Source organism: Lissotriton vulgaris, unplaced genomic scaffold (genome assembly GCF_964263255.1).
Source record: "Lissotriton vulgaris unplaced genomic scaffold, aLisVul1.2 SCAFFOLD_2360, whole genome shotgun sequence".
Classification (NCBI taxonomy): Eukaryota; Metazoa; Chordata; class Amphibia; order Caudata; family Salamandridae; genus Lissotriton; species Lissotriton vulgaris.
In genome coordinates, this window is record NW_028254721.1 from 192,208 (window position 1) to 218,701 (window position 26,494).

General features: G+C 46.7%; 2 protein-coding genes across 4 annotated transcripts in view; one reads left to right on the plus strand and one right to left on the minus strand.

Annotated features, from left to right (window-relative positions):
• The window catches only part of LOC147659451 (putative RNA polymerase II subunit B1 CTD phosphatase RPAP2), a 164,222-nt gene extending 162,407 nt beyond the window's left edge, over positions 1–1,815 (minus strand). Inside the window, exon 1 of the mRNA XM_086951747.1 lies at positions 1,640–1,815. Coding sequence (XP_086807873.1) covers positions 1,640–1,688 — 49 coding nt within the window. The 5' untranslated portion in view covers positions 1,689–1,815. The remainder of the gene's footprint in view (positions 1–1,639) is intronic.
• A 27-nt stretch (positions 1,816–1,842) lies between these two features.
• The window catches only part of LOC147659452 (glomulin-like), a 182,275-nt gene continuing 157,623 nt past the window's right edge, over positions 1,843–26,494 (plus strand). Inside the window, exons 1-3 of one of the 3 annotated variants that reach the window (XM_086951748.1) lie at positions 1,843–2,216; positions 22,519–22,637; positions 23,102–23,201. The gene's annotated coding sequence lies outside the window, so the exon portion shown is untranslated. The remainder of the gene's footprint in view (positions 2,217–22,518; positions 22,638–23,101; positions 23,202–26,494) is intronic. The other 2 variants (XM_086951749.1, XM_086951750.1) reach the window with 2 other exon arrangements.

Below are 26,494 nucleotides of genomic sequence, written 5' to 3' on the forward strand. Positions count from 1 at the left end.
CCCTCTTCAACGTATATATGAGCCCCCTCGCGGCCATCGCACGCCATCACAACCTCAACATCATCTCTTACGCGGATGACACTCAACTGATCCTTTCTCTCACCAAGGACCCCAGCACCGCCAAAACTAACCTACACGAAGGAATGAAAGAAGTCGCCGATTGGATGAAACAAAGCCGTCTGAAACTGAACTCAGACAAAACAGAAGTCCTCATCTTAGGTACATCCCCATCTGCATGGGACGACTCCTGGTGGCCGGAAGCCCTCGGAAAAGCACCCATCCCGACAGACCACGCACGGAACCTTGGCGTCATCCTGGATTCTTCACTCTCAATGAACAGACAAGTCAGCGCCGTATCCTCTTCCTGCTTTAACATTCTTCGCATGCTTAGAAAAACATTTCGCTGGATCCCCTCCGAAACAAGGAAAACAGTCACCCACGCTCTAGTCACGAGCCGACTGGACTACGGAAACACCCTCTACGCAGGTACCACCGCTAAACTCCAGAAGAAACTACAACGAATCCAAAACGCCTCAGCCAGGCTCATATTAGACATCCCACGCAACGAACACATCTCTGGTCACCTTAAAGACCTCCACTGGCTACCCGTCAATAAGAGGATCACTTTCCGACTGCTTACCCACGCACACAAATCACTCTACGACATCGGACCAGATTGCCTCAACTCTCGACTGTCCTTCTACACCCCCGCCCGCCAACTTCGCTCTTCCAGCCAAGCCTTCGCCACTGTACCTCGCATCAACAAGACCACCATGGGAGGCAGATCCTTTTCATACCTGGCTGCCAAAACATGGAACTCACTCCCCGCTTACCTTCGCCTCACCCAGAATCACCTAGCGTTCAGAAAGCAGCTTAAAACGTGGATATTTGACAAATAATCCTCCTCCCCTTCCTAAGCGCCTTGAAACCCTCTGGGTATGTAGTGCGCTATACAAATTTTATGACTTGACTTGACTTGACTTGTAACTCTTACGGACAATGAAACGAGCAGTGCAGCCTTCTTTAATATACACAGAATCTCTGAGATCGTCTTGGTTTGGTTTCACCTCAGAGAGCTACTTTGAGGGTGCTGGTGAGCTACCAATAGCTCCCGAGCTACTGGTTGGAGACCCCTGGAGTAGCTCATCCAGCAACGGTCTTTCTTTGAATTCCTGCGAACTGTAATCCCGATTTGATATTATAATTGGATCAGAAGGACCACAAATCCCTGAATACGAAAGGGAATTAATGGACTGGATAAATTACTTATGCATGAACTGGGAATCCTGAACGCTTTGCATGCTAACCTTTTGCAGATGACTGTGTCGTTGTGGACCTCCCCCAACCACCACCTCCTTACCCATCTCCAAGTATGCTATCATCCAAAGGCACAACAGTAAACTTAGTAAAAGCAGGCGTTTTGACACACTTCAGCAATCTTCAGAAACCTGCAGACATGGTCATGCTGGTTTAGAAAGCATAACATGCTCTAACTCGAAATATAAACAGCAGACTACGCGTTCATGGGAGAATGCAAAATGCATGAACACTTTTAAGAGTATCTTAAAACTCAGGAGTGCCACATATGAACAGAGATGTGCGGGCATCCCTGGCATGTATGACAACAGCTCAGACAGACCTGCAGCGCCCTTGGCGGACCTGGCGGTCCTCTTCTTTCCTTCGGCCATGTCACCTTCTGTCAAACACAGTCACTGCCCATAGCCCTAAACCACCAATGTGAAGCACTCTCATCTCTATCACTCACGGACCGCTCTAACAGGAAGTGAACGCTGCGTGTCAAGCCTCGATCTAGACAAGTATCACCAGTTAGGTAAATATATCAGAGAAAGAGAAGAAAGACTAAAATAAAAGCTTGTTTCGGACTACAATGAAATGGGTAAAGCATTTAATACACATATTAACGAGAGCTTGCCCATTAGTATTGTTTTTCAGGATATCCGCGACTATGCCACTTCCTTTACAAGAGTAATTTATTCATCAATTGCTGCTACGGCTACACAGTCCCCAACGTCTTGAACACTAGACCGTACATCAAATGCAGTTCTTTGGACATAACAAGATGGCGGCCACGTGATGCGTATTGTAAGGCATGCACATTCACGCCACGGGCTAGACATTAAGCTTGTGCTGGAGATTAATCTAAGTAGCCGACTGTCACATTTGTTCAGTGCTTGTGAGACTCTCACGTCCAGCAGGTAAATAATAAATTGTGCTATTTTCAATTTATGTTAATTACTTATGATGAAATATGTCTACTCTTCATGGTACTTGGTGTTCACTTTACTTGTCTGCCTGTTTTTCGGTGGGAATGAGTTCCAAATGTATCACAAATGTGATCTCGAAATACCCTAAACGGCATCCAGCATTCTTTCTTCTTTTGTGGAAGTGCATTCTGTGTACTAGTTTTGTTCAGAAATCACTTTTTAAACGATCAGAAGCGTTGTGTTTAAGCATGTATATCCGCAATGATCAATAGCGGATTTAAAGCAAAGGAGCTCTTGGGTGAGATTGACGGGTGGGAGCAGGACTATAGGCCAGCAGAATTTGGACTTTCAGGTTCCAACATAAAAGTATGACAAATAATACACAGGACAGGTGATGGTAAGAATGAATAAATGTGGAAGAAAATGTTGAGCATGACACGAGCTGTTCTTCAAGGCATGAGCTACTAATGTTTTTTAAATAGCAATGCCTGATTTTTTTTTCTTTTCCTCTCTGTAATCAGGTAATATACCCTAGAGGGCCCCCATGTGTAAGTTACACCTGGTATGTGCGGACAATTTCTCATTTGGGTTATTTTATTATGCTTTGTGCATGCATGTGCAGAATAAGTGCTCTGGGGCTTCGATGTTCAGTGAGCTGGTCATGTGTATCAGCCACACAAACATGTAATATCACAGGAGAGTGCCCAGTCTGTTTCAAACTGATTCCCAGAGAAAGCAATTGGAGCAGGAGGTTCGAGGTTTGAGCTGAAGGAAGGTGGATGGCAAAGTAGCCCATCATTTCAGTGTTCTCTTCACTTACATGTCAACTTTTCACAACAGAAAGAGGGAGATTTACAAAAAGAAATGGTAGTTTAATTCTCCCATTCGCTTACGTTGAATGAGAGGATTTTGTAAGTCAGGGGAATCTAATTCGAAGTCACTTTTGGCTTTACAACATTGCGAGTCTTACAACTACGTTTGGAAAGTTGGCATTTATGTCTAATGGGCATCTTGTTTTAGCAATAAAGCCTAGCGTAGTTTTTGTTTAATGCACTACCCTGCCCCCCCTTCATGACAGTCAGGCGAGTTGCTCTGAATGGCAGGAAGTAAACAAAAAAGTGATGAACGGAATTGTTGAATTATTCTCAGCCACTTGCAATTTCTCTGGACCACATTTCAGTCCATCTTTCTTTTACCCACCATGCCACCTCAACAGGAACCATTCATATGTAAATGAGTCTTGGTCCTGATCCAGTAGGAACAGTTGACACTGAACTATCAGACAAGGGCCTCTCTGAACGGGATATCAAGCAAACCCAGACCAGTTTCGGTCTATATGGGCCTCGTCAATAGGGTGTAGCTTTGGTCTTATGGCTTACTGAACACGTGAACCACATATACCAATCATACTACAGGCGTTGCACTGAGGTTAACTAAAAAGTGATGGGTGGTGTAGAGGAGTGAAAGGAGGTAAAATTAATGTAATGTTCCTCAGTATTAAGTCAAAGTGACTGATCTTGAGTTTTTCAAGAATTACCATCATTATGACAGAACCAAAATTTTACCAATGTGTTAACGCACATTCTCGCATGGATGCCCACAAAATGCTGAAAATCACTGTCATATTGTCTGGGCCACCTTTTCAAGACGCTGGGCAATGTTTATCATCCAATGGATGCACCCAAGTTGACTGGAAATATTAGTGTTAAGCGAGGACCAGCAGTCGACATGGGATGGGTAATGGGTATACTAATGCTCCAATGGATGCCTGCAGATTGTCATGAATTACCCCCATTGTGCGAAGGCCAGTATTTTACTATGATGTGACTGGGTAACATGCAAAGGATTTCAACATTTTGCCAAAAATGACCACAATTGGACAAGAACCAGCATTTTACCTGTGGAAGGTATCGCATCCTGGATGCCCACATGTTTCCAAGAAATACCAGCACTGTACCAAGGTCAACAGTTTACGTTCGATGGCATTGGGTATACCATTGGGCATACCATTATGCCACTTTTCAGGCATGCATACACTCTCATAGACAGTGATATACAGGCATACAGAGAGGTTGCAAGATTTCTGTAAGTCACTGCAAATCATACTGTGAGAGGCCATCATCTAAACTCTGCAACTTAATTTTACTTGGTAACATCTTTTTATTAGTCACTTAGTGAATTGAAAGTGGGTATGAACACCACAAGAATTACACTTGAGGATTACAGGTTTATTGAGAACTATCGCACCCCAAACAGTATTCCAGACTGTGTTATATCCCAGTAGTAGTTTTGTGTAGTTCAGGTGCAGGTTAATCAATATTTCCAGTCCTCAAGGACAGTACAATGGGGCTGGCACACGACAGGCCCCCCCTGTAGACGTTCCATCTGCCCCAGATCTTCCCCCACTTATTACGGCAGCCCCTGCTTTTATACACCTTTTTCTGCCACTAAACACCACTCCATGTCTCTTTTCTAGTCTCTGAGACGTGGTGCTGATTCTGCCCCCCAAAGATGAGCTATATTTCGTTTAGCATTCATCATGTCTAGGTTCCTCCAGGTCTGCTCCATACGATTCACGTCAGTGGCATCCCTAACGTTGAGAAGATACCACTTGGCCAAAGGCGTAAAATCGCCTCCACATATACTATTGATACAAGTCACAACAGAACATCAGAAGTTCTGGATTACTGGGCACTCCCAAATGACATGGAAAAAGGACCCCTCCTGTCCTTGCTTCCTACGACCAGTTGACTCAGTTGCTCTACTCATCTTGAGCATGGCATTGCAAGACAAATAGGACCTGTGGAATATTTTAAGCTGCACTAATCGAAACCGTGCTCTGATTGCCATTTCTTAGGGGGCGGCTAAAGCCTCAGGCCCATCTTCGTCAGCTAGGTCATCTAGATCTGCTTCCCAGCCGTAGCGCAAGGGAAAGAACGTATCAGGAGAGTTATTATTGAACTTTTTTATATGTGAGGCAGATCTCCCCTTGGCTCATATGATCATCTAGTAATCTCTGTTCTAATGGTGATGTCTCCGGTAAGGACCTCCCCTAGGAGGATTGTTGCTATCAGGGAATGTCACAGCTGCAGGTGTTGGAAGGTCTCTGCCGTCGCCAGTTCTATTCTGTTTGTAATTCAGTAAAGGGGATCACCCTCTTCTTGGACAAGAGATCTACCACTTTAGAGATACTGATAAGGTCCCATTTATCAAAGCCTAGCCTTTTCCTCAGTGAGCCTAACTCTTCAGAATCCCATAGTGGTGTGACCTGGGTAATCCTGCCTTCCCAACCCACTGCCCTGATTGTCGTATGCAAAATCTGAACTGTATGTGTGGTTAGTCCCGCAAGGGGTTGATGTTTTGGGCGAGTGTATAATGCACATAAATACCCTCCCAGGTGTAAGATGTGTCGGTCCACACAATACAATGGATTTTCTGGAGTTTGGTGAACCCATTGATTAATTACAGCAGATTACGCTGCCTGAAAGTATTTTGGAATATCTGACAGGGTTATTCCTCCATCATACCAGCATCTTGTTAATTGAGTCAGGGTGATACGAGGTCTCCTGTCCCATTTGCAAGGTCCTGACTTCACCCTCTATGGTTGTAACATATGATGTGGGAATGGTGTATTGTGCAGCACATGGGAAGCATGGCAGTGCCATTATTTTAAATAAGGCTGCTCTGCCAAGGGGGGGCGTGGCCAACAGCCGAACATGGTGGACGTGAGCTAGGATCGCTCTGTCCACAATTCCCCTAAAATCCTGAAAAACACCCTGACGTAGAGGTGTCTGACCCCTACCCCTCACCGGCAACCTGTCAAATTGCGGTCCGCATTGTCGTTGACCGGTCGGCGGCGCTGGGGACCTCGGAACGCGACGCCGAGCTGTAACGCCGTATGCGGGAAGTGAGGCCTACAACCGAAGGAGCGACTGCGGCCCACAGTACATTGGGAGGCGGACCGGAAGTGGCAGGCGCCCGGCTGAGTGGGGGTCCTTGTGGGCGGCGGAGCAACACGACATGACCCGGAGCCACCGCAGTGCGGCGGCTGCCCGTGGGCCGGCGTTACTGGCCCCTGCTGCGCGTGAAGTGCTTGTGAGATGGAGAACGGACCATCGGAGCTTGCCGGGGCCTGCCGGAGCTCCGGGACATTCGGCAGCTGAGCCCGGGAGCCCGGAGGGGTCTGTGGCGGCTGGGGCCTTGGATAGATGGAGAACCACTCGATATCCATCTATCCGGACTTTACGCAAGCGGCCCAACGAGCCAGGGCGTCCTTCTGAGGAGTGAAAAGAACACTCAGGGAGCGCAATGTGAAATATGCCTTGTTCTACCCGGCGCGTCTTGGAGTCATTCACGGCCGCAAGACTTATTTCTTCGACAATCCAGAGGAAGCTTCGGAGTGGCTGGAGGTGACCCTCACTCCACTGCAGTCCTTACGGGAAGAACAGGAACTGCTGGAAACACAGAGGTCCGACAGTCGGACGGCATCTCAGGACCGCCCTAGGCACCTGGACACGGAGGGGCCTCAAGCTGATCGACCGGGCGAGGAGGAAGATGTCGGCCCGACAACAATAGCGCGACTGACTACTAACGCACTGGCGGAGCATGATGCGAACGTTGGATCACCATCAGCAAGCCAGGCAAGTTCCCATACAGCGGCCTCTGACACGGAAGGCAGCCTGCAGTTATTTCCCCGAATCACGGCACAGATGGCGGCGGACATGTGACCATTATCCCAGCAGTCGGCGATCTGGTAACGTAGCGGATGTTCTCCTTTGTTTAGAAGGGGGGTGGGGGGTCTAGGACCTGGAACACTTACGACCATAGGGGACAATGGTTACGAGACTTTTTGCAGCTAACTGTTGTGCACATTTGTCTGGGCTCACGCCCCCAGGCTTAGACACGGTTCTAGAATGCTCATACCCATGTTGGGTATTATAGTTTTGTCCTCTGTGGTTTTAGAGGGGGACCTGCAAGTTGGGGTAATGTATGCATACGTAACACTGACAATTTCCATTATGTGGTTGATACTGTTGTGGACAATGGTTTTGGATCGTGATGAGGGTATCTGGGGTAATGGCATCCCCTAATGATTATATGGTCTGCACTTGGAATGTACGGCGATTGGGCTCGGTACACAAACGGCACAGGGTTCTAGCACAATTACATAGGAGACAGGTACACATAGCATATCTCCAGGAGACACACTTAAACGACTCGGAGGGTGCTAAAATGCTACGAAAATGCAAGGGCCAGCTCTACGCCACAAAGTTCTCTGCTTTCTCCCGGGGGGCGGCCATTTGGATTAGAAACACGGTTCAGTTTAAGCTCATTGAATCTAGGGTAGACAAGGAGGGCCGATATGCGTTTGCTAAAGGGCTGTTGAACGGTGTGTGTGTAGTACTTGGATGTTTGTATGCTCCGAATGTGGACCAGTCGCAGTTTTTTGTGGAGCTTGGTAGGGTGTTAGCGGATTGGGTGGAGTATAACTGGATTATAGGTGGGGACTGTAACGCGGTATTAGACCTCACGCTGGACAGATCACATCCCCCTCTACATGCAACTGAAAGTAGGAAGCAGGCAGAAGCGCTGGCACAGTGGGCAGAGGGGTGGGAACTAGTAGATGCCTGGCAGGCACTTAATGCATCAAATAGGGAATACACATTCTACTCCCCACCGCACAAATTACACACTAAGATAGACCGTATCTTTTGCTCCAAGACACTCACGTCGTCAATCGTGAAGGTACAACACATGGGGAAGACGCTGTCGGATCACAACCCGGTGGAATTATAACTACAATGGGGAAGATTACCCACTCCTATACCGACATGGCGACTGTCCCCGAGTCTTCTAGAAGACTCGGTCTTTAAGTCCACACTACTAGATGCCGCCACGCATTACTTTAATGAGAATACGGGCACGGCAAGTTCCAGACAGGTCGAATGGGACGCCTTTAAGGCTACCATACGCGGAGTGGCCATGGGTACCAAAGTGGGCGTCAAGCACCTGGTAATGGAAAAGTTGCGGGCAGTGGAGGACAGTCTGGCGGTGCTGGAAAACGAGGCCGCAGGCACGGACGGTGCCCTCACGCAACTGCAGGAGGCTAACATACAACATGCGGAACTCTTGGAGGAACTAAGAGTGCTAGACCATAGGAGTACCCCGCACGACAGCACACACAGGCGGATAGAGCAGGTGCGCTTTTGGCACGTCTGACAAGGGACGCCCCAGCAGTCACCCCTATTATGAAGGTACAGGATACCTCCGGGGAGCTGATTCAGGATCAGCGGGAGATTAATACGGTATTCTGGCATTATTATGCTACTTTATATGGCCCACACGCTCCACTCTCGGAACTGACGTTTGAGGAATTTTTCTCCGATATCTGTGTTCCTCAGTTGAGTGCAGCGCACAGTGCAGAATTAGCGAAGCCCATTACAACTGCAGAAATTAGAATGGCCATTCGGGCTTTGCCGAGAAACAAGGCACCCGGGACAGACGGGCTCCCAGCGGAATTTTACCTGACATATATAGACTTGCTGGCCCCCCGCCTTCATGCGTTATACGACGAAGCACTGGAGAGGGGCGAACTGCCTGACACGACACTGCAGGCCCTAGTTGTCTCCCTTCTGAAACCAGGGTGGGATGCCCTACAACTAGACAACTACAGACCACTGTCACTTCTGAGCACTGACTCCAAAATCCTCAGTAAGATACTAGCGATGCGCCTATCCCAGCACGTCCCGGAAATGGTACACCCCCATCAGTGTGGGTTTGTGCCGGGTAGGAGTACTGCTCTGAACCTACGGAGACTCAGCCAACTAATGTCTCCGGACGCAGAGGGTGGTGACACCGAGGGTTGTGTCTCACTGGACCTCAGACAGGCCTTTGATTCACTCAGGTGGGACTACATGTTTGCGGTCATGACCAGATTTGGGTTCCCTGCTGAATTCATAGCCTGGGTGTCCCTGCTGTACCGGAAACCCATGGCACGGGTTCGAACCAACAAATGCATCCCATATCGGATTGAGATAGCGAGGGGTACGAGACAGGGATGCCCGCTCTCGCCCTTGCTGTTCATAATTGCTCTAGAGCCCTTACTACTGAAAGCGCGATCGGTGGCGACCACGGTGGGGATAACTAGGCTTCACACTCACCATGTCATATCGGCGTATGCCAACGACATACTACTGTTCCTCACGGATATAAATAGCCCAGTGACACCATTGCCGCGGATCTTTGCGGATTTTCGCGAGTTGTCGGGCCTCGCCATCAACGAGACGAAGTCGTACGGGTTTGGCTTCCGGGGCCCGGTGGCAGGAACACATAGCCAGTTCCAGCCGCACTGCTTTCAGGTAGCACCTGTGACCTTTAAGTACCTGGGTGTTAAATCTGGGGGTCTCTAGTTGGCAGAGGTAAGTACCTTAGACCAAGTAGGGACCCTTGCTTCTAGTCAGGGTGAAGGAATACACACAGTAGATAATCTCCGCTCTCCCTCTAGGTAGCTTGGCGCGAGCAGGCAGGCTTATCCCCAAGGCAATGTGTAAGTATTTGGATTTGTTAACTACAATGATCCCCCCCCAAAGTACACCACAAACTGAGACCACACAGGTGAGTTATATAAAAAAAAATCACTTTATCTAGTTTTGGCACTGTAAAGGTAAATCACATAAGCATTGCACTTTATCTCTTAATGATCTTCTATTTCTGATGTTCTCTTGTTTCAGGAAAGCTTCAGTCAGTTAAAAATATAGCAAGGTAGTCTCTAGTCTGAAAAATGGTGAAAGAATAAGCTGTTCGTGTAAACTGATCCCACTGTCAGGCTATGAGCCTTTGCACCAAAACACAGGAAAGCTCTCCGGGTCCCCCGTGCCCTCTGAGGCTCTCAGGGGGGAGACTGTGCCCTTTGTCACCCACGCGCTCAATCAGCGCGTCTGGAAACCCTCACTCGGCACTGGCGCTTCGGTTGTCGGAGGCAGGACGGCCCCCACCACGCTCGGTGTGGGCTCCGGTCGTCCCGTTCTCGTCCTGGCTTTGCGGTGCTTCCTTTGGGCTCCCTCACTCATCCGGGAGCAGGCCGATCTTCCAGTCGGCTCCTACACTCACCGGGGGCAGGGGCAGATGCCTCGGAGCTCCAGCGACGGCTTCCCAGGAGCGGAGTCTTGCTTCAGGGGCTGGGCCAATCCCAGCGCGGCCCTGCGGCGAGCCTCCGCTGACGTCAGCGCTTCCTGGGCCAATCAGGGCGCGACTTCCTCGTCGAGCCCTCCGCTAAGGCCCAATCCGTGCGCGGCTTTCCCGGGTCAGCCGCCAATCAGCAGGCGGGCCCTTCGGTGCAGTCTTTGTGGCTTTGGAGCTGCGGCGGTGATTTCCCCAGGCAGATGCAAGCCCCGGGTCGCGGCGGTGAATACCGTAGACGGTCTTGACTTAGGGGCGCTCCCAGGCAGGGAGTTCTTCGGTCACAGGAAGCGAGGGCTGGAGAGTACGATCTCAGCAACTCCCCTGGCTGGCGGCAAAGATGAGCGCGGCGCTCTCGGCCAGATGAGAGAGCAGCTGGCGCGCCCAACACCACGCAGTTAAAAACACCTTTGTCTTTAGGCACACGCTGGCTCACAGATTCTTCAGGCCACGATAGCGGTAGGCACCACAGTCACTTCAGGAGGCACAGCAATTTCAGTCTCTTGCAGTCTTTAGGAACCTTTTAACCCTGGGTTCCAGGAACAGGAGGCCAGCTCATCTCAGGCCCTTGGAGATTCAAGTCAGTAGACACAGCACACAGCAAGGTCTCAGTAGTTTCAAGCAGGCAGGGTCACAGCACACAGCAAAGTCCCTTTCTTCTCCTCTCCTTCAGTTGGATAGCAGGATAGGTCAGCCCTTAAAGCACACAGCAAGGCAATCTTCCATCAGCTCCTTCAGCGGTCCTTCTTCTGGCAGAGGTTCCTCTTGATTGTAGAATCTCAAAATCTGTAGTCAGGAGTCCTTCTCTTATACCCCAAAAAGGCTTTGAAGTCTTTTGAAGTCTTTGTGCAAAGGGGGCCCTGAGCCCGGTCCAAACCAGTTCTGGGGGTCTGGGGTGTTTCTGGTTTCCTTCTTCCTCCCAGTCCCAGGGACAGAGGTGACAGTCGCCCAGCAGGAGGTGGAGCCAGCTTTGAGGTTAGGCAGGCACCGCCCTTCACTATCAGATGCTATCTCCTCCCACTTCCATGGCAGCAGATGCTGCCTTTCAACCACGGGGCTGGCTCAGATAACCCCCTGGGGGCTCTGCAGACCCTGTCATCCTCAACCCAGACAGTCAATCCACAAACAGTCCCAGGCACACAGAAAGGTTTAGACAAGAGAACAGCCACTTTCTAAGAGTACTATTCTCAAACACAGAATTTAAAAACAACCTTTACTAAAAGATGTGTTATTAAATTCTGAGTTCAGGGATATCATTCACTTATGTCCCATCTTGTTCCTATGGGAAGATAGGCTGGGATCCAATAGAACCAGGCTCCCCCATGTTACTCTATGGAGCAAGATAGCCTTACAGCAGTGAGCACACAAAATGGCTGCTGCTCACTACCAGAGCATGTTACCTGCACTAGTACATGCTCTACCTTATCCATGCACTGCACCCTGCCCAGGGGGGTACCTTGAGCCTTCCATAGGGTAGACTGGTGTGCACAGACAGGGAAGGGTTAGGCCCAGCCAGTGGGGACACTGGCCAGGCGGACATGGCAGTCCACTGACTGCACACAGGCCCTGCGCTGGCAGGCCTGAGACATCATTTAAGGGCTACTCATGTGGGTGGCGCAACCTGCGCTGCAGGCCCACTAGTAGCATCTGTCATCACCAGCCCTGGCACACACAGTGCACTTTACTAGGGACTTCATGGTGATACAAATATGCCAATCAGGTATACCCAATCAATATGACAATTTACAGAGGGAGCACTTACCCTCTGACACTGAACAGCAGTGGCAGAGGGTCCAAAGCATCTAAACCAGCAAAAACGAAATCCAGCACAGCATCCAAAATACATGAGTCGGAGGCAAAAAGATGGGGGAAAAAGCACGCCAAGGGTGTCAGGTCTAACACTGGGCATCCAGATATACCGACAGTCACAAGATCTGATGAACGGTAACCTGGGAAGAGCCCTGACCAACCTAACCAAACAGGTGCAATTCTGGAATACCCTGCCATTGTCGGTGGCAGGCAGAGTGGCTATCTCAAAGATGGTGGTGCTGCCACGACTGTTGTATTTCTTTGCGAATTTGCCAATCTTAGTCCCTATGCCCTTCTTTAAGAAACTAAATACTCTGCTAGTTAAGCTGGTGTGGGAGAAGGGCAGAAGACGCATAAGCATGGCCAAACTACAGCTTCCCATGGATAAGGGCGGCTTAGGAGTGCCTGACTTGTTCGCCTACGGCTGTGCGTGCCAACTACAGTGGCTAGCATATTGGCTAGCAGGCCGCAACTTACAGGAACTGAGCATTACGGAGGCGGATAGAAGCCGGGGAGTGATGTATCAATTATTGCTACCAGGGAGCAGTGCGCCAGCTACGACTCCACCCCTTCTTAAACTGGCTCTCGCGTACCGGAAGAGAGCGGTCAGGTACACCAATAGACGTTCGAGTTATGCACCCTCGATACCACTGCTGGGCATCCCACTGGGGACAGGACCATTAACGAGCGGAGACTGCGGGCATGGCAAGATGCGGGAGTGGTGCAAATCGGAGATTTTTTCTCGGATAACAGGCTATTGCCGTACGCGGAGTTCGCCAGGCTCCATCGAACGCCGAGAGCACTATTTCTGCAACATGCACAACTGACTCATTACATAGGCACTCACTGGCTGGAGGATGGAGCGGAGCCTGTCACCAACACGCTGATTACTATGCAGTACCTTATGGGAACGGGTAGTCATTTAACAAAATGGCTGACTGCTGGAATACGAGAGGGCAGGGCTGACCCCCTACAGCCTCTGAGGTTACACTGGGAGGTAGATATGGGAAGAGTGTTGAGCGACAAGGAATGGGGGCTGGTACTGAGACTGCCAAGGAAAGTGTCCCGAAACCCTAAGTTTAAATTCATACAATTAATGATCGTACATAGGGCATACCTGACTCCACACAAGATACACGTAATGTTCCCGGAAGCAGCTGACAACTGCCCCAGATGCCAACAGGAAGATGCAGGCATAATGCACATGTTCTGGGATTGCCATAAGCTGGGACACTACACCACGTTTTGAATGACATAGCGCCAGGTAGACCTTACACGTCCGCTTCTAATTGTGTACTGGGCCTAGGCTACAAAGAGAAAAAGAGAAGTGTGGATACCAGATTCGTGGACTTGGTACTGTTATTAGCGAAGAGGGCGGTGGCGATGAGGTGGAAGTCGGCTAGGCCCCCGGAAGTAGAGACCTGGAGTGGGGAGGCGATCAGGTAGGGCAAAGCTGAGGGACAGGAACCACATAGGGAAGAGCGCAGAGGACTCAGGAAACATCCCATCTCAATAGAATGGAATGCTTTACTCCTAGCATTTGAACAGGGCATACAAGACCATGGGGACTAGAACGAGGCTACTGCCCGACGCAGGGGAACAACATGCAAGCGAACGGACATGCCCAAGAACCCGAGAAGCAGACCTAGATGACACAATCGGTTGTAATTGTATGTTGTATACATGGGGACCGATATTCCCGTCAGATGCCAACTGAAACATAGAGATTGAAACAAAACCACCATAGAACTGATTTGAGGATTGAGTAAGTGCTGGGGAGGGGAGGGATAGGGCGAGGATGTATGGGAGTTGAGGGTTATTACTATTAGCAGAAAATGGAAAAAGATAATCCTGGTTTACATTTTGAGTTGTACGTCACGATGCTGAGACACACTAAACGGAAGATTGTACTGTACTGAGTGACCTTTTTTTTTTTTTTTACAATAAAGACATTTTCCCAAAAAAAAGGCTGCTCTGCCAAGTAGTGAGAGTGGTAGCAATCTCCAATGTTGACTATCGCTTTTAAGTCGTAGTATGGGGCCCTGAAGGTTATTTGTGTGGAATAACACCAGATCTGTCCTAGATAGTGGAATCCAACCCTCACCATATGTACCTTACATTGGGGTGGTAGATTTAGCTTCTTGTCATGGAGAATAAATACAATGGATTTAGACCAGTTAATGGTTTAGCCAGAGTATTTACCACAATTAGTGAAAATGTCTAATATTCTGCAGAGGGAGGATTGTGGAGCGGCAACATATAATAGGATATCATCTGCATAGATAGATATCCTATCCTCCCATTCCGCTGTCCATCACAGGCCACGGATCAACGGGTCCATACACACCCAGGCAGCCAACGGTTCAAAGATTAGGTCAAAAATAAGGGGCGAGAGAGGACATTCATGCTTAGTTCCATGCTACAGGGGGAACACCCAAGAAGTCCAATCATTTTCAACCACCTGAGCCAAATTTTTAGAATAAAGAAGTTTCAGCCAGGACCGAAACCTAGGACCAAAGTCTATGTGCTCTAGGAGGGCAGAGAGGTACAACCATTCAATGGTATCAAAAGCCATACATGCATCAAGCGACGGGACTACTGCGTCTTCTTGAATTTTGTCAACACAACCCAACACTCCATGTCACAAATTAATGGCCATATTTCTAGCAGGCATAAAGCTGGATTGATCAGGATGTACAAATTTAGTTATGATTTGTAGAAGCCAAGATGCGAGGAGCTTAGCTACAATTGTTGTTTCTGCGTTGATAATCAAGATTGGTCTTTAGGAGATATATTGATCTGGCAGTTGACCCTGTTTGTGTATTACTACTATGGAAGCAAGTCTTTGATCTTTTGGGAGAGTACTTTTTATTCAGTTGTCCGTATACATTTTTAACAAGTGAGGAGCTACATTAGATGCAGTAAGTTTATCCAGCTCTATTGGGAGACCGTTGGGTCCCATCGCCTTGCCCGATTGGATATTTCTATTCTCCTGCTCGACTTCGTCCTCCATGGGATCACCCTTCAAGAGAGACCTGTCCTCCACAAAGACATTCAGAAGGGGTGGATCAGCTAGTAGTTCATGAAAGTTTGTTGTCGTTGTGTTTGCAGGGATATAGAGATGGGCATAGTAATTCGAGAAACCATCAGTGATATCTTGAGGATCCCTCAGGTGTTCCCCCATCTGTCATGCAAATGTCAGCTGCCCAGCGGTTCACTCTCTCATATCTGTCTGTCTAACCATGCGAGTAGTTTCCCCACTTTGTCACCTGTTTCGTACACACAATGTCGCACAGACACAATGTCCTTCCTTAGCAGCCTCTGTCCCTAAATCTCTATACTCCCATTGTTTGAGGTCCAAAATATGTCTAGCATCCACAGTCTCTTCCACTATCAGCTTAGCTTCAAGGTCTAAAAGGTCACCTTCAAGCTTCTCTACTGCTGCCCTTTTTAGGTCTCGCCTAGAGCGCACCGGCCATGTGCTGCTCTTGGAGAGGGCCTCTTGGCATTGCTACATCTTTTCTTGAAGCTCGTGCGTGTGGTGCTCACACGCTACTGGGCTTTGTGTGCATCTTTATAAAAAGACCGCACTCAATTGGACAAAGGTGGGTGCATGTCCCACCTTTGTATCCGCCTACGGCTTGCGAGTGCGAGCAGCAGCGCCATCTGTTTTCAATTATTGTGCCCGCGTCTCGTGCTCGTGTTAATTGTAAACAGTTGGCATCGCGCTTTCACTTTTTCTGCCTAGATGCCGCACTTGTCTCTCTTTGTGACCCCACGCCCTATTACCTTTGCTCACTCGACAGTCTTGTGTCTATTTCTCGTCCCCATCTCTTCCTTCCTCACTCATAACCGATCTCTTTCTAAACTTGTAGTATGTATTCCTCTTTTGGTTTCAGTAGCACTTGTTCCTCACTCGCCCTCCTCCTCTGCTGTTCACATCTCTCTTACCCTTGACCCCTCACCCCTGTCCTTTCACAGCAGCTCTCCCCTCACTCGCCATCTCTTCCTATTATGTTCTTTGAAGCCCAAAGTATGTATGTATGTATGTATGTATAGGCATTTATATAGCGCACACTGTATGCGTTCCTTGTAGCCATTCTCTCTCTCCTCCTCCTCCTCCTCCCCCCCCCCCCCAGTCTCACCCCTCTCCATCTTTATACAAATGGGTTTCTTTTTTATCCTCACTGACCATGCCCCCCCCCGGCAGTCACCACTCTTTCCCATCCTCCTCCAAGGCACCTCACGGTCCCTACTCGCTCCCTCTGGTCAGTTTCTTCCCATGGTCTTCTCTCTGCTCCTTTCTTCCAGTCCCTTTCTCCTTCTGCCTTCTTGCACCTCCTCGTGGGCCTCTGTTCTTCCTTCAGCGTAGTGCCCCACCCTCTCCCTCGTCTCACAGCCTTGCTTCGGTCTGTCACTCGCGCTCTATTCTCTTGGTGCTTCTACGCATCTCTCGACCCTCCTCAGTAACTTCCACCCATCCTCCTCTCCCTCCCTCTTTTGCCTCCCACTCTTGTATCTACATCTCTGCTCCTTCGCACCAGCCACACACTCTTCACCTCAGCTTAGCGCTCCCCTTTACCCGTCACCCTCCACCGTCCTCCAATCACATAGCCTCTTCTTTCTACCTACCTTCTTCCCATCCCTCCTTCTGAATTGCACATTTGGCTGTATTTTCAAATATGGGATTCGTACATACATTTCCGTGGTATACTCTACATTTCAAAGTTTTGTGATGATAACCGGCATGCCAATTATATCCGATATGCCAGTTATCATGCAGAGTCTTGTACCTCTTGCTCCGTAAAGGCCACACATCAGGAACCATTTATTAAGAAGCTCTTTGGAGAAGGAGCCACCTTTGGACTCGTGTTTTGTTATATATATTTGAAACTAGGAATCGTAGGCCTATTTTTTGATCTGAGATCTCACTATATTTGCCCACTTTTGATTTGAAAGTTATCGCGTTTTGGAATTATATACCTTCTCCTTATGCTTATTCCTAAGCAGGAGGTCTCTGAGCCCTGACGATGTTCCTTCTGGCTCTGGGAATGAAACCCATTGGCTGTGTGCCAGGTTTTATGACTAACGTAATAAAAGAAGTAATTTTGGAACGAATATTGGCCTGATTGATTGACTCCACATCGAGTGCACCTTCCTTACTCTTGATCGCTTTCGCTATTATCTGCACCCACGGACGGCGGGTGCTGGAAGTGATTGCACCACCTGTAAATTGACTGAACATATGGATTTGATGTGCTTAACCTTGGTCTGCTGTTTGACTTTTTGCTGTTAATACATACATACATACACCCACCCACCCCTGGAACTCCCATCAATCGAGAATCTCTCTCGTCTAAACACTGGGTCCTCCCAGGCTGCAAACCCCCAGTCATTAACCACCATCAGTTGCGTGGCCCAGTTGTACTTTCCTATATCTGAGAGTCCAGTCCCACCATCATACACTCCTCGCATCTATTTCGGTAGGGCTATATGTGGGGGATTCGTGTTCATAGAAGAAGACGGAGAAGAGACTCCGTCTTATGGAAAAATTCCACGGATATACAATATGGAGTATTTTGGAGTGCGTAAAGCATCCCGGGGCAGTGTCCTCATCTTGAACATTGCCGCCCCTCCCATGAGGGAGAGCGGCAATTCCCTACAGTGTTGGACTAGAAAGCGTTCTAGGATAGGGACCAAATTAGAATGGTAAAAAAGGTGGGGGTCCACAATGACATTCCCCCAAGTACTTGAAGCATAGACAGTAGGACATCTCTGGACAAGGTGGGTTCAGGGACCACAATCAAATGCATGAGGGACTTATCCCAAACGATGGATTAAACCCAGATCTGTAACTGGGGGTGAATGTTTTGCCATTGTGCAACATTACGTCCATCATCTTGTGTGTTTTCCTGTTAGTTCGCCCCTTGGTCCTCATCTGATCTGTTCAAGAAGGTTAGCTGGCATCTCAATGACTTCCATAATAAACCCCTGGGGATTAGATCAAGTGCAGCCTTAAGATCTACAACGGCTACGTATAAATGTCCCTTTCTTAAGTCTACGTATTTCCAACATAAACAACTAAAGACCTGATCTATGGTACTGGTCTTAAGTCTGAACCCTGCTTGAAATTTTGAAAAAATATTGTTTTCCTCAGTCCACGTGTTTATACGATTTAAAATGTGCCGTGCAATTTTTTTTTGTAAAATATCAATTAAACTGATTGGGCGATAGTTTACTGGGCCATAACGATTGCCCTTTTTAAAAATGTCTGCCCCTTTCCATGTTTATGGGATTTCTGCGCCCGCTACTATGGCATTACATAAGTGGTTAATGTAGGGGCCCCATACACTGATTTAGTGCTTGAATAGATCTCCTGGGATTTTGTCCGGTCCGGGCGCTTTCCCTGATTTAACTAGATTGATAGCCAATATAGTTTCATGTAAATCAAAAACGAACTTTCCTTTGCTTGGACTAATTAATAGCTCATCGTTAGATAAGGCCCTACCACTCTCTGGTGCTTCAAACAGCCTTCTAAAGTGATCAACCCAAGTAGCTGTATCGAGATAGATGTCTTTTACTTCCTTCCCTGTTTTATTTCCTTTGGCCACAAGCCTCCAGAAGCCCATTGTGTCCTTATTGTTTGCGGCCATAAGCAGTTCGGACCAAATTTCATCGTCCCATGATAACTTCACCTTTTTCAATGTTTTTCTATACTTAAGCCTAGCATCTTTTATATTAGTGCTATTACCCTTTTTTATGGGTTGTAATAATTCTGACTTGGCGGCACTCCTTGTCATACCAAGAGTTTCCTCCACTGCTAAGGGATTTTACATCTCCACTAGTCTTTTTTGCCATTTTGGTTACCAACGGAACCAATTCTATCAAAAATGCTTGTGTAATTCTAGGAATGTATCTCCCCCTAAAGGGGAGGTTAAATGTATGTTAAAGGTTTCAGCAAATATTTTATAAATATTTGCCAAAATCTCGCCATGACCTAAAATATGTTCCCATTTTAGGGAACAACGGTTATTACTGACTATGATATCATCGGAGCTCATATCTACTGTCTCATTGTTCTGCATTGTAGCGGGGAGAAGTCGACCATGGAACGACAAATAGGGCGGACGATGGTCGCTCTCTATCCTCAGAATTACTTTAAAATCTATTATGTACAACCAAACATCTAGTGATATCATTATATAATCGATTTTGCTCCGAGCATTACCCCTACAGAATGTATGGGCCTTTGGTGTGTCTGAAGGTAGGCGACCATTACATGCTCTCAGACCATACTCAACTGTCAACCTCATAATCTGAACCGCTAACACTGTACACGGTACTGTGTTAGTGTTATCCAGTATGGGAATGTTATTAGCACTATCTTCTTCTTCAAAAATTGTAGCAAGCCCTATAATAGGTCCATAGTTACTATTTAGATCACCACCTTTTATAATGCCTGTTTTTACATCTAATAGATTTAATATAGAGTCCAACTGATCTATTATCGGTGACTCTTTCGAGGCTGGGCCGGGTCTGTTGTAAACATTGAATAGGTGGAGCACCCTTCTATCCTTGTTTGTTATTTTCACTCCAAGTAGATCATGTGAGTTTGTGCACAATTGGGTAATTCCGATGTCAAGGGTTACTTTTACCCATATCACAAGCCCTCCCGAGGGCCTCCCTCTTGCTGATGGAATTGTATCCACATGAAATGTTTATACCCTATTCTGTGTGGGGCCTCTAAGGCCCAAGTCGCCTGTAGAAAACAGATATAGCTTTTTTCGATATATTCATACCAATCTGGATCACTAACATTCCTGGCAAGTCCCGCTATATTCCATGAGATAAGACTTGGCTCTAGTGAATTACTCACTCTCGTGGATACCTTGGGTTCAACTGGTTGATTAGAAATTACTTTGAAGAACCCTTTTACCAATGGAACTTCATCTGTCGGCCTCGGTATGACAGACTGGATTCCAAATCCATTTCCTCCAAGATCCCTATCCTTTAGTTCTTTTATATCGCCTTGGATCTTAATAATCCGGGCATAGGTTTGTTCCCTTGGCTCACTCTCTTCAAATGTTGCGGTTGTATTTTCTTTGGAGTTTCTGTGGATTGTAGTCAATCAACAGCCTCCAAAGAAGTTAATTCTCAATATCTGTTTGCCATGGGTAGGCATAGAAAGTAGTCCTAGTCAAAGCCAGTATTCTTGACTGGTCTATAAAAATAACCCAAAGGTAGAGCATGGATGCCGGTGCTCTGTACCAATGTCTCCTCATGTGCTGTCAACAAATTACGTACCATATAAGGATGCCTAAAATTTATAACAATGCAGTCTCCTTGTATGTCTTTTGGAGAATCACCCACCCACCCTACTCTATGAACCATTATTATGTCATTCATTTTTCGGGGGTTACATTTTTTGAATTTAGATAACCAATCCACAGATGTATTCCTAAGATTTTGCCAGGATTCTTTTTGTTCCCTTTGCAGAGATGGGACACCGGCTAATATCAAAACGTATGGACAAGCAGCAGGAGGTCGTTTTAAAACATCCACATTTGGAATTAAGTCAGTCCCTCTTGGGCTGTACACTGACACCCTGGTACTGCCCCTATTTAAATGATCTGCATTTGCTTCAATTCGGGGATCACTGTTCCTATGCTCGTTACCCACGTCTCTTGATTCTACTCTGCACCCCGCGGTTTCACCACTTTTTACTGTGTCAATTCTAGCTTGTTTTGGAAACTGTTAAACACGACTAACATTCTTACTACTTGTGAGTGCATTTTTGGATTAGACTATTAGTTTTGTCCCTTCCTTAAGGGATTTGTTACCATCCCCAATTCAGGTGCCTAGTTGATCTATAGCCAGATTTAACTGATCTATTTACTATCCAATGCCCTCAGTTTAGAGCCCATACAATCATTAATTTGGGTCTGCATGTAACTTAGTGCAGTTTTTAAAATATCCACTACATTTTGTTCAATTGCCCCAACGTCCTCGTTAGATGAAGCTGAACAAGGAGGGTAATCAATCTCAGTTTGTGTACCAACAGTCTCACATAAAGTCACCTCACTTTCTTGGTCAACTATGTTCCCTTTAGTTGTACTAGCTATTCCCCTTGCTTTATTTTTTCTCACGATTTTTTTTTTCCCTCTGCACCTGCTTTGATTTCCCTTTTGACATTCCCACCTGTTTTGGGACTCTTAGCCTTGTTGATATACCAGGTGTCCTGGTTCCATTTAATTTAGGGGGCACCAGGATACTTGGTGTAGATTCTGCTACAGGACTATTTTGGTCAATTGGGGAAATTGAAATTCGACCTCTTATCTTTGGTTGCATTATGTTAGTTGATGCTGGTGAGCTAGATTGTCTGTATGTCGGCAGCCTAGATGGATCGAGTGACAATCTTCTCTCTGCTAGTTCAATTTTGTCAAAAGGGATTCCGCTCTTATTATAAAGGCATCAAGGGTGCCTGCAGCACCCTTCAGCTTGCTCATAGTTGGTTTAGAACTTATTATAAGAAATGCACCCACAATAGTAAAAATAATAATGGAATGGTAACTGTTATAGTAACTGGTACAATACAACAAATAAAGCTTAGCCTTTTACTCCTTTCGTCCACCTAAAATTAAACCACAGTTTGCTTACCCCAAAGAAGTATATATAATGGGTCTTAGAGGGATGGCCAAGTCCAGTCTTAAACAGTCGCGGACGGGCGCAGACGTGCCCCCGCCCTTGGCCCGTGCACGCCCGCGTGCGTCCCTTGAACGATTTTCAAGCGTGACCTGGCGCTTCCCTGTGACGCGAGTTGGAAGCGCCACGCAGGGAGCGCTGGGGCTTGTAGTCCTCTGCTCGCGTTGGAAATAGCTGGCAGCAGGGGGGATGCGAGGGCAGGCACAAGAGTTGTGGTCCCCTCAGACCGGTAGCAGGAAGAGATGTGGCAGGTAGGCAAAGTTCCTAAACATGTGGCAGAACCCACAAATTTCTGTTGCCCATATTAGCCACATACATAAAAATCTATCTTTTTTGTTTATGTACAACTTTGTGTGAGTTTATCATAGAACAAAATCCACACATAACAGCGGCAATGTGCAGTGAATGATTCATGAATATGAGTATAAGTTACATCCATAAAGTACAAGTGGTAGATGAGAAGCCATAGGATGGAAAACCCCACATTGTGCATTACTTTGCTGAATCCCCAAAACAGCCACCCCCCGCCCCCCAACTTCTTTTCACTTCGTAATCAGACCAGATGTGTAACTTCTTATTATCTGTCCTAACTATTTTCATGCAGATCTGTTCTTTGATTGCCTATTCCTGGACATCTGTCTCCACCTAGGATTCAGTTTAAGGGGCTGTGAGCAGATCCAGTAAACAGCAATACTGTGTTTCGCCAGTACCAGTCCCACAGAGGTAAATGTATACTGCAACTTAGATGCCCGGAGGTTTAGCAATGAGATTTTCTCTATCAATAACCTACACAATTATGTATCTGAGTAACTAAGAATATACATTATTTATGCAAAATGTGTTTATAAACTATCCATTTATCACATGTTATCAATTGGAATATATACGTAACGTATATCACTGAAAGTCTTTAAATGTTAAACAAATTTCTATTTTATATTTGATTTCGACCAACTGTATCTGTTAATATTCCACTCATTTGGAAACCTTATCTTAATTTCTTGACTGATTTATAAGCTTATTAAATCTTTTTAAAGCATGTCTTTGCATAAATATTCAATTATATACCTGGTTATGAACATTGTTTATGTATTTTGCAAATCACTCCTGAAATGTAAAGCCCACTGATACCCAAATTGCTTTATTACTGTCTATAAAAAAGCATACCATTTTGCTTCTCAATACAGGTCCTACAAGAACCTGATCAAGACCTTTGGGACAAAATGTGGGTTTGGACATAACCAGAATAAGCAAAAGAATCATGTTTTTGCTTTGTCAGTAACGTAGGTAAGAATCTAATTTGAACCTAATTTGATTTTCTCTTCAGGTTACAAACTGATAGAATTACTGCTTCAAACTTGACAGTTTTCGGTGTGTTGACCACTATAGCTCCTGGTGGTGCTGTCTAATCCTGTCTGTTTATTGTGCAGAGATCCAAACTATACATGTATACCCAGTAATCCTGTAAGGAACTCAAGGTCTAATATTAACATAAAAGACTGTGTTCCCATACGAAAAAAATATATCTGTATTATTTCTAAAGGAAAATAAAATGATCCACAATATTGTTGATCATAGATTGAGAAGTATTTTCAACAAAAACCCACAAGTACGCAAAATAAGTGTCTCAATTTTTTTTATTTCGAGTTAGATATTGGCAATTTTTTTTTGAAAGAGCACAGGGAATATGTTTAGGAAGTGAAAGTGAAGCATTTCTGGAGTTTGGGCTACCGGAATGAGTTAACAATTACTATTTACTATCAGCTAGGGTTGAAATGTGAATGGGTGGAAGCAGAGGAGCTTAATTGTTAGCCGGTAAAGTTTTCTGAAAGTTGAGGGGTTCGATTCTCTCAGACTACCAGCTTGACTATCTCGAATATGGGTACCCTTCTACCAGGATAACCACCTCATCTGCAAAATCGTGTATTGGAAAAGGCTCTGCGAGTGTAGTCAGATGATGTCAGGCAACATTGGGTGGTTCTTCAGGTGTTACTTGTTGACTGGTTATCAATTATCTGGGATTATAGTGAGTGTAAGTTGAGTGAGGTGCTAAGTTTGGGGAAGGCAAGCCTCTCCGCTAAATTGTGGTTCATGCTATTTTTTTTCCCCCTATTTCATTCATCCCCAGAATGCATGATTGGAGAGCATGTTTTTCTCACTTGGTAACAGGTTCAAATATTGGTTGTCGTATCATTTGAATTGTCTTTTATAGGATTAAGTGTAGTTAAAGGTTTGGTCAAAGTGAGCACTTGAGCCTTCCATTACATACATTAAAGTTTGATTCCTCTTTGAGTAAGCTGTGAAGATCAAATTGCAGTGTTTTAGAAATCACACTGGCTACTGGCTGAGCACAACAATGTAAATAGTCTCATACTTGCATTCAAAAGTACTGTTTGAGTCTCTTCAGGCACAGTGTGGTTATTCTGTGGAATATGTCCCTTTAATATATGTCAAACGTATATTCCTACTGCATTCCAGGTAGCTGATTGCATCCCTTGAGCTTTGATGCGGAAACTGCAGTAATGTGACCTAAAGAAAGAAGAGTAAGGGCACTGTTCCGAAGGTAGACAAGATGGGGAGGGCTATTAAGCAGTGTCGGAGGCTAGGCCTAGCTTCAGATTCTGTTAGTATCCTTTTGTGTCTGCCTACTAGAGACATCCAAGATAAATGTGTGCCACACCTTTTTAAGTGCAATGGCTCCCCAGTATCCACTATCTTCATTGACTCACTTTCATATTACTCCCCAGTTTTGGATCACACCCACTCTCCAATTCTGTCGCTGTGCACTTTATTGTGCCAAATTAGTTTTAAAATAAACATCCTGTCTCAATTTCATCTTCTCTACACATGCCATGCAATTCTTTGCTTCCGGTAGCCAGCTGGTATTATTATCACCCCTTGCTATTAACTTATGCTTCGGACATGGCTATTTTCTGTACCTCTAAAATGTGCAACTTTTTTCCTCACCACTGTAGGAAGGTTGATATCGGACTACATGGTTACCTCAACTTTTTGCCTAGTGTTTAGCTGGTTTTCGACTTAGCCTGGGGCCCTGATTAGCAGGATCCCAGGTCAACTATCTGCTCTCACTGTAAAATTGACTCCATGTACTTTAGGTACCTCTCCAATTGGATATTGGGTCACCTTATGAGCCCCTGTTTAGTGTACCATAGGTACCCAGGGCATAGGTGCATCCAAGGCCTACCAGGGGCTGCAGCATGTATTATGGCTGGCCATCCACATTGACACAACTGGCTGATCACTCAGCTGGGACAAGGTCGTGTAATCACCCCTTGATTAGATATAGTATTCCTATAGCTAACCTTATATATAGACAAATATATGCCTATAAGTCACTCCTATGGCAGGCCTTAACAATCCTGAAGGCAGAGTGCTTGGTTTTATGTGAGATGGTGCTCTAGCATGAGCTGAGCCTGTCTGAAGCTTTTGGAACCATGTCCTTATAGCTGTTCTATGATATAGCCATACCATATACTCTTAAGTGCATTATAATCCTCGGGGTTAATGCCAACTTTGGTTTGGCTGTATCAAAACATGTTGTGTAAGGTGTCATATGCTTTGGAATACTACCCCCCCCTCCCTGCCACTCCTGGCGGCGAGGGGAGCATTCCACCCTTCTAGAGGGATAAGACATGTAGTTGTAGCTTTACCCGGTTAAAGTTGGACAGAGCCTCAGCATCACAAAATGGATGCTGCTGCCACAGACACAGGACTGACCTCCTGCAGCTGGGAGCCCTTCCAGCGAGGGAGGCCTGGACAATAGATGTCCTGCCTTGGGAGGTGCTAGCACCTCCTCAGACAGGCTATAGTGTAATGGGGGAGGGAGGGTTGAATGAAATGAGACGCTACCTGGGGCACACAAGGTGCTCCATGCATAGCCGGTTCAAACCAGTTGCTGGGGCACTCCAACCCCAGCTCTGGTGCGAAACTGGACAAAGGGAAAGGGGTGTAACCACCCCCTTCCCAGGTTCCACCCATAAGAAGGACCTAGCAGGTAATCCAGCCCCTTAGATTGGTATAAAGCTAGGAGCTGAGTCTAGAGACTTTAGATTATCCTGAACTGAAACTCTGAAACGAAACTCTGGACCTTCGACATTCTACTGCAACTAGAAGACTGAAGAATCTCTCTTGTGGTCAAGGAGTGACCACCCTGTGCAAACAGGCACCAACAGTGATTTGCTGGTTTGCTTTGTCGACGCTCCCGCCGGAGCCCGAAGACTTAGCGACGCAGCCTCTGGACTTCCAGACTTCCCTGATCCCTACCCACATCCACAGCAAAGCTGAGACCCGTGGCTGACACGAGAGACGTGGGACCAGACTACCTGCTTTTTGCTAACTGTGCAGCTTCCGAGGCGTCCTCGAAGTTGTGCATTGGACCCTGAGAAGTCCAAACCCCGAGCCGTAAGTGCACCGAAGCTCAGCCCTCCACACGTGCCGCGTAGGGCCCACTCTTGCATTTCTCCTCGAAGCGTCTTCACGGTTCCTAGCCCTATGGCTAACAGCCCTCCTGAAGGCATCTTTACGAAACAACACCACTTGCCTGGTTGCTCCGGGCTGGC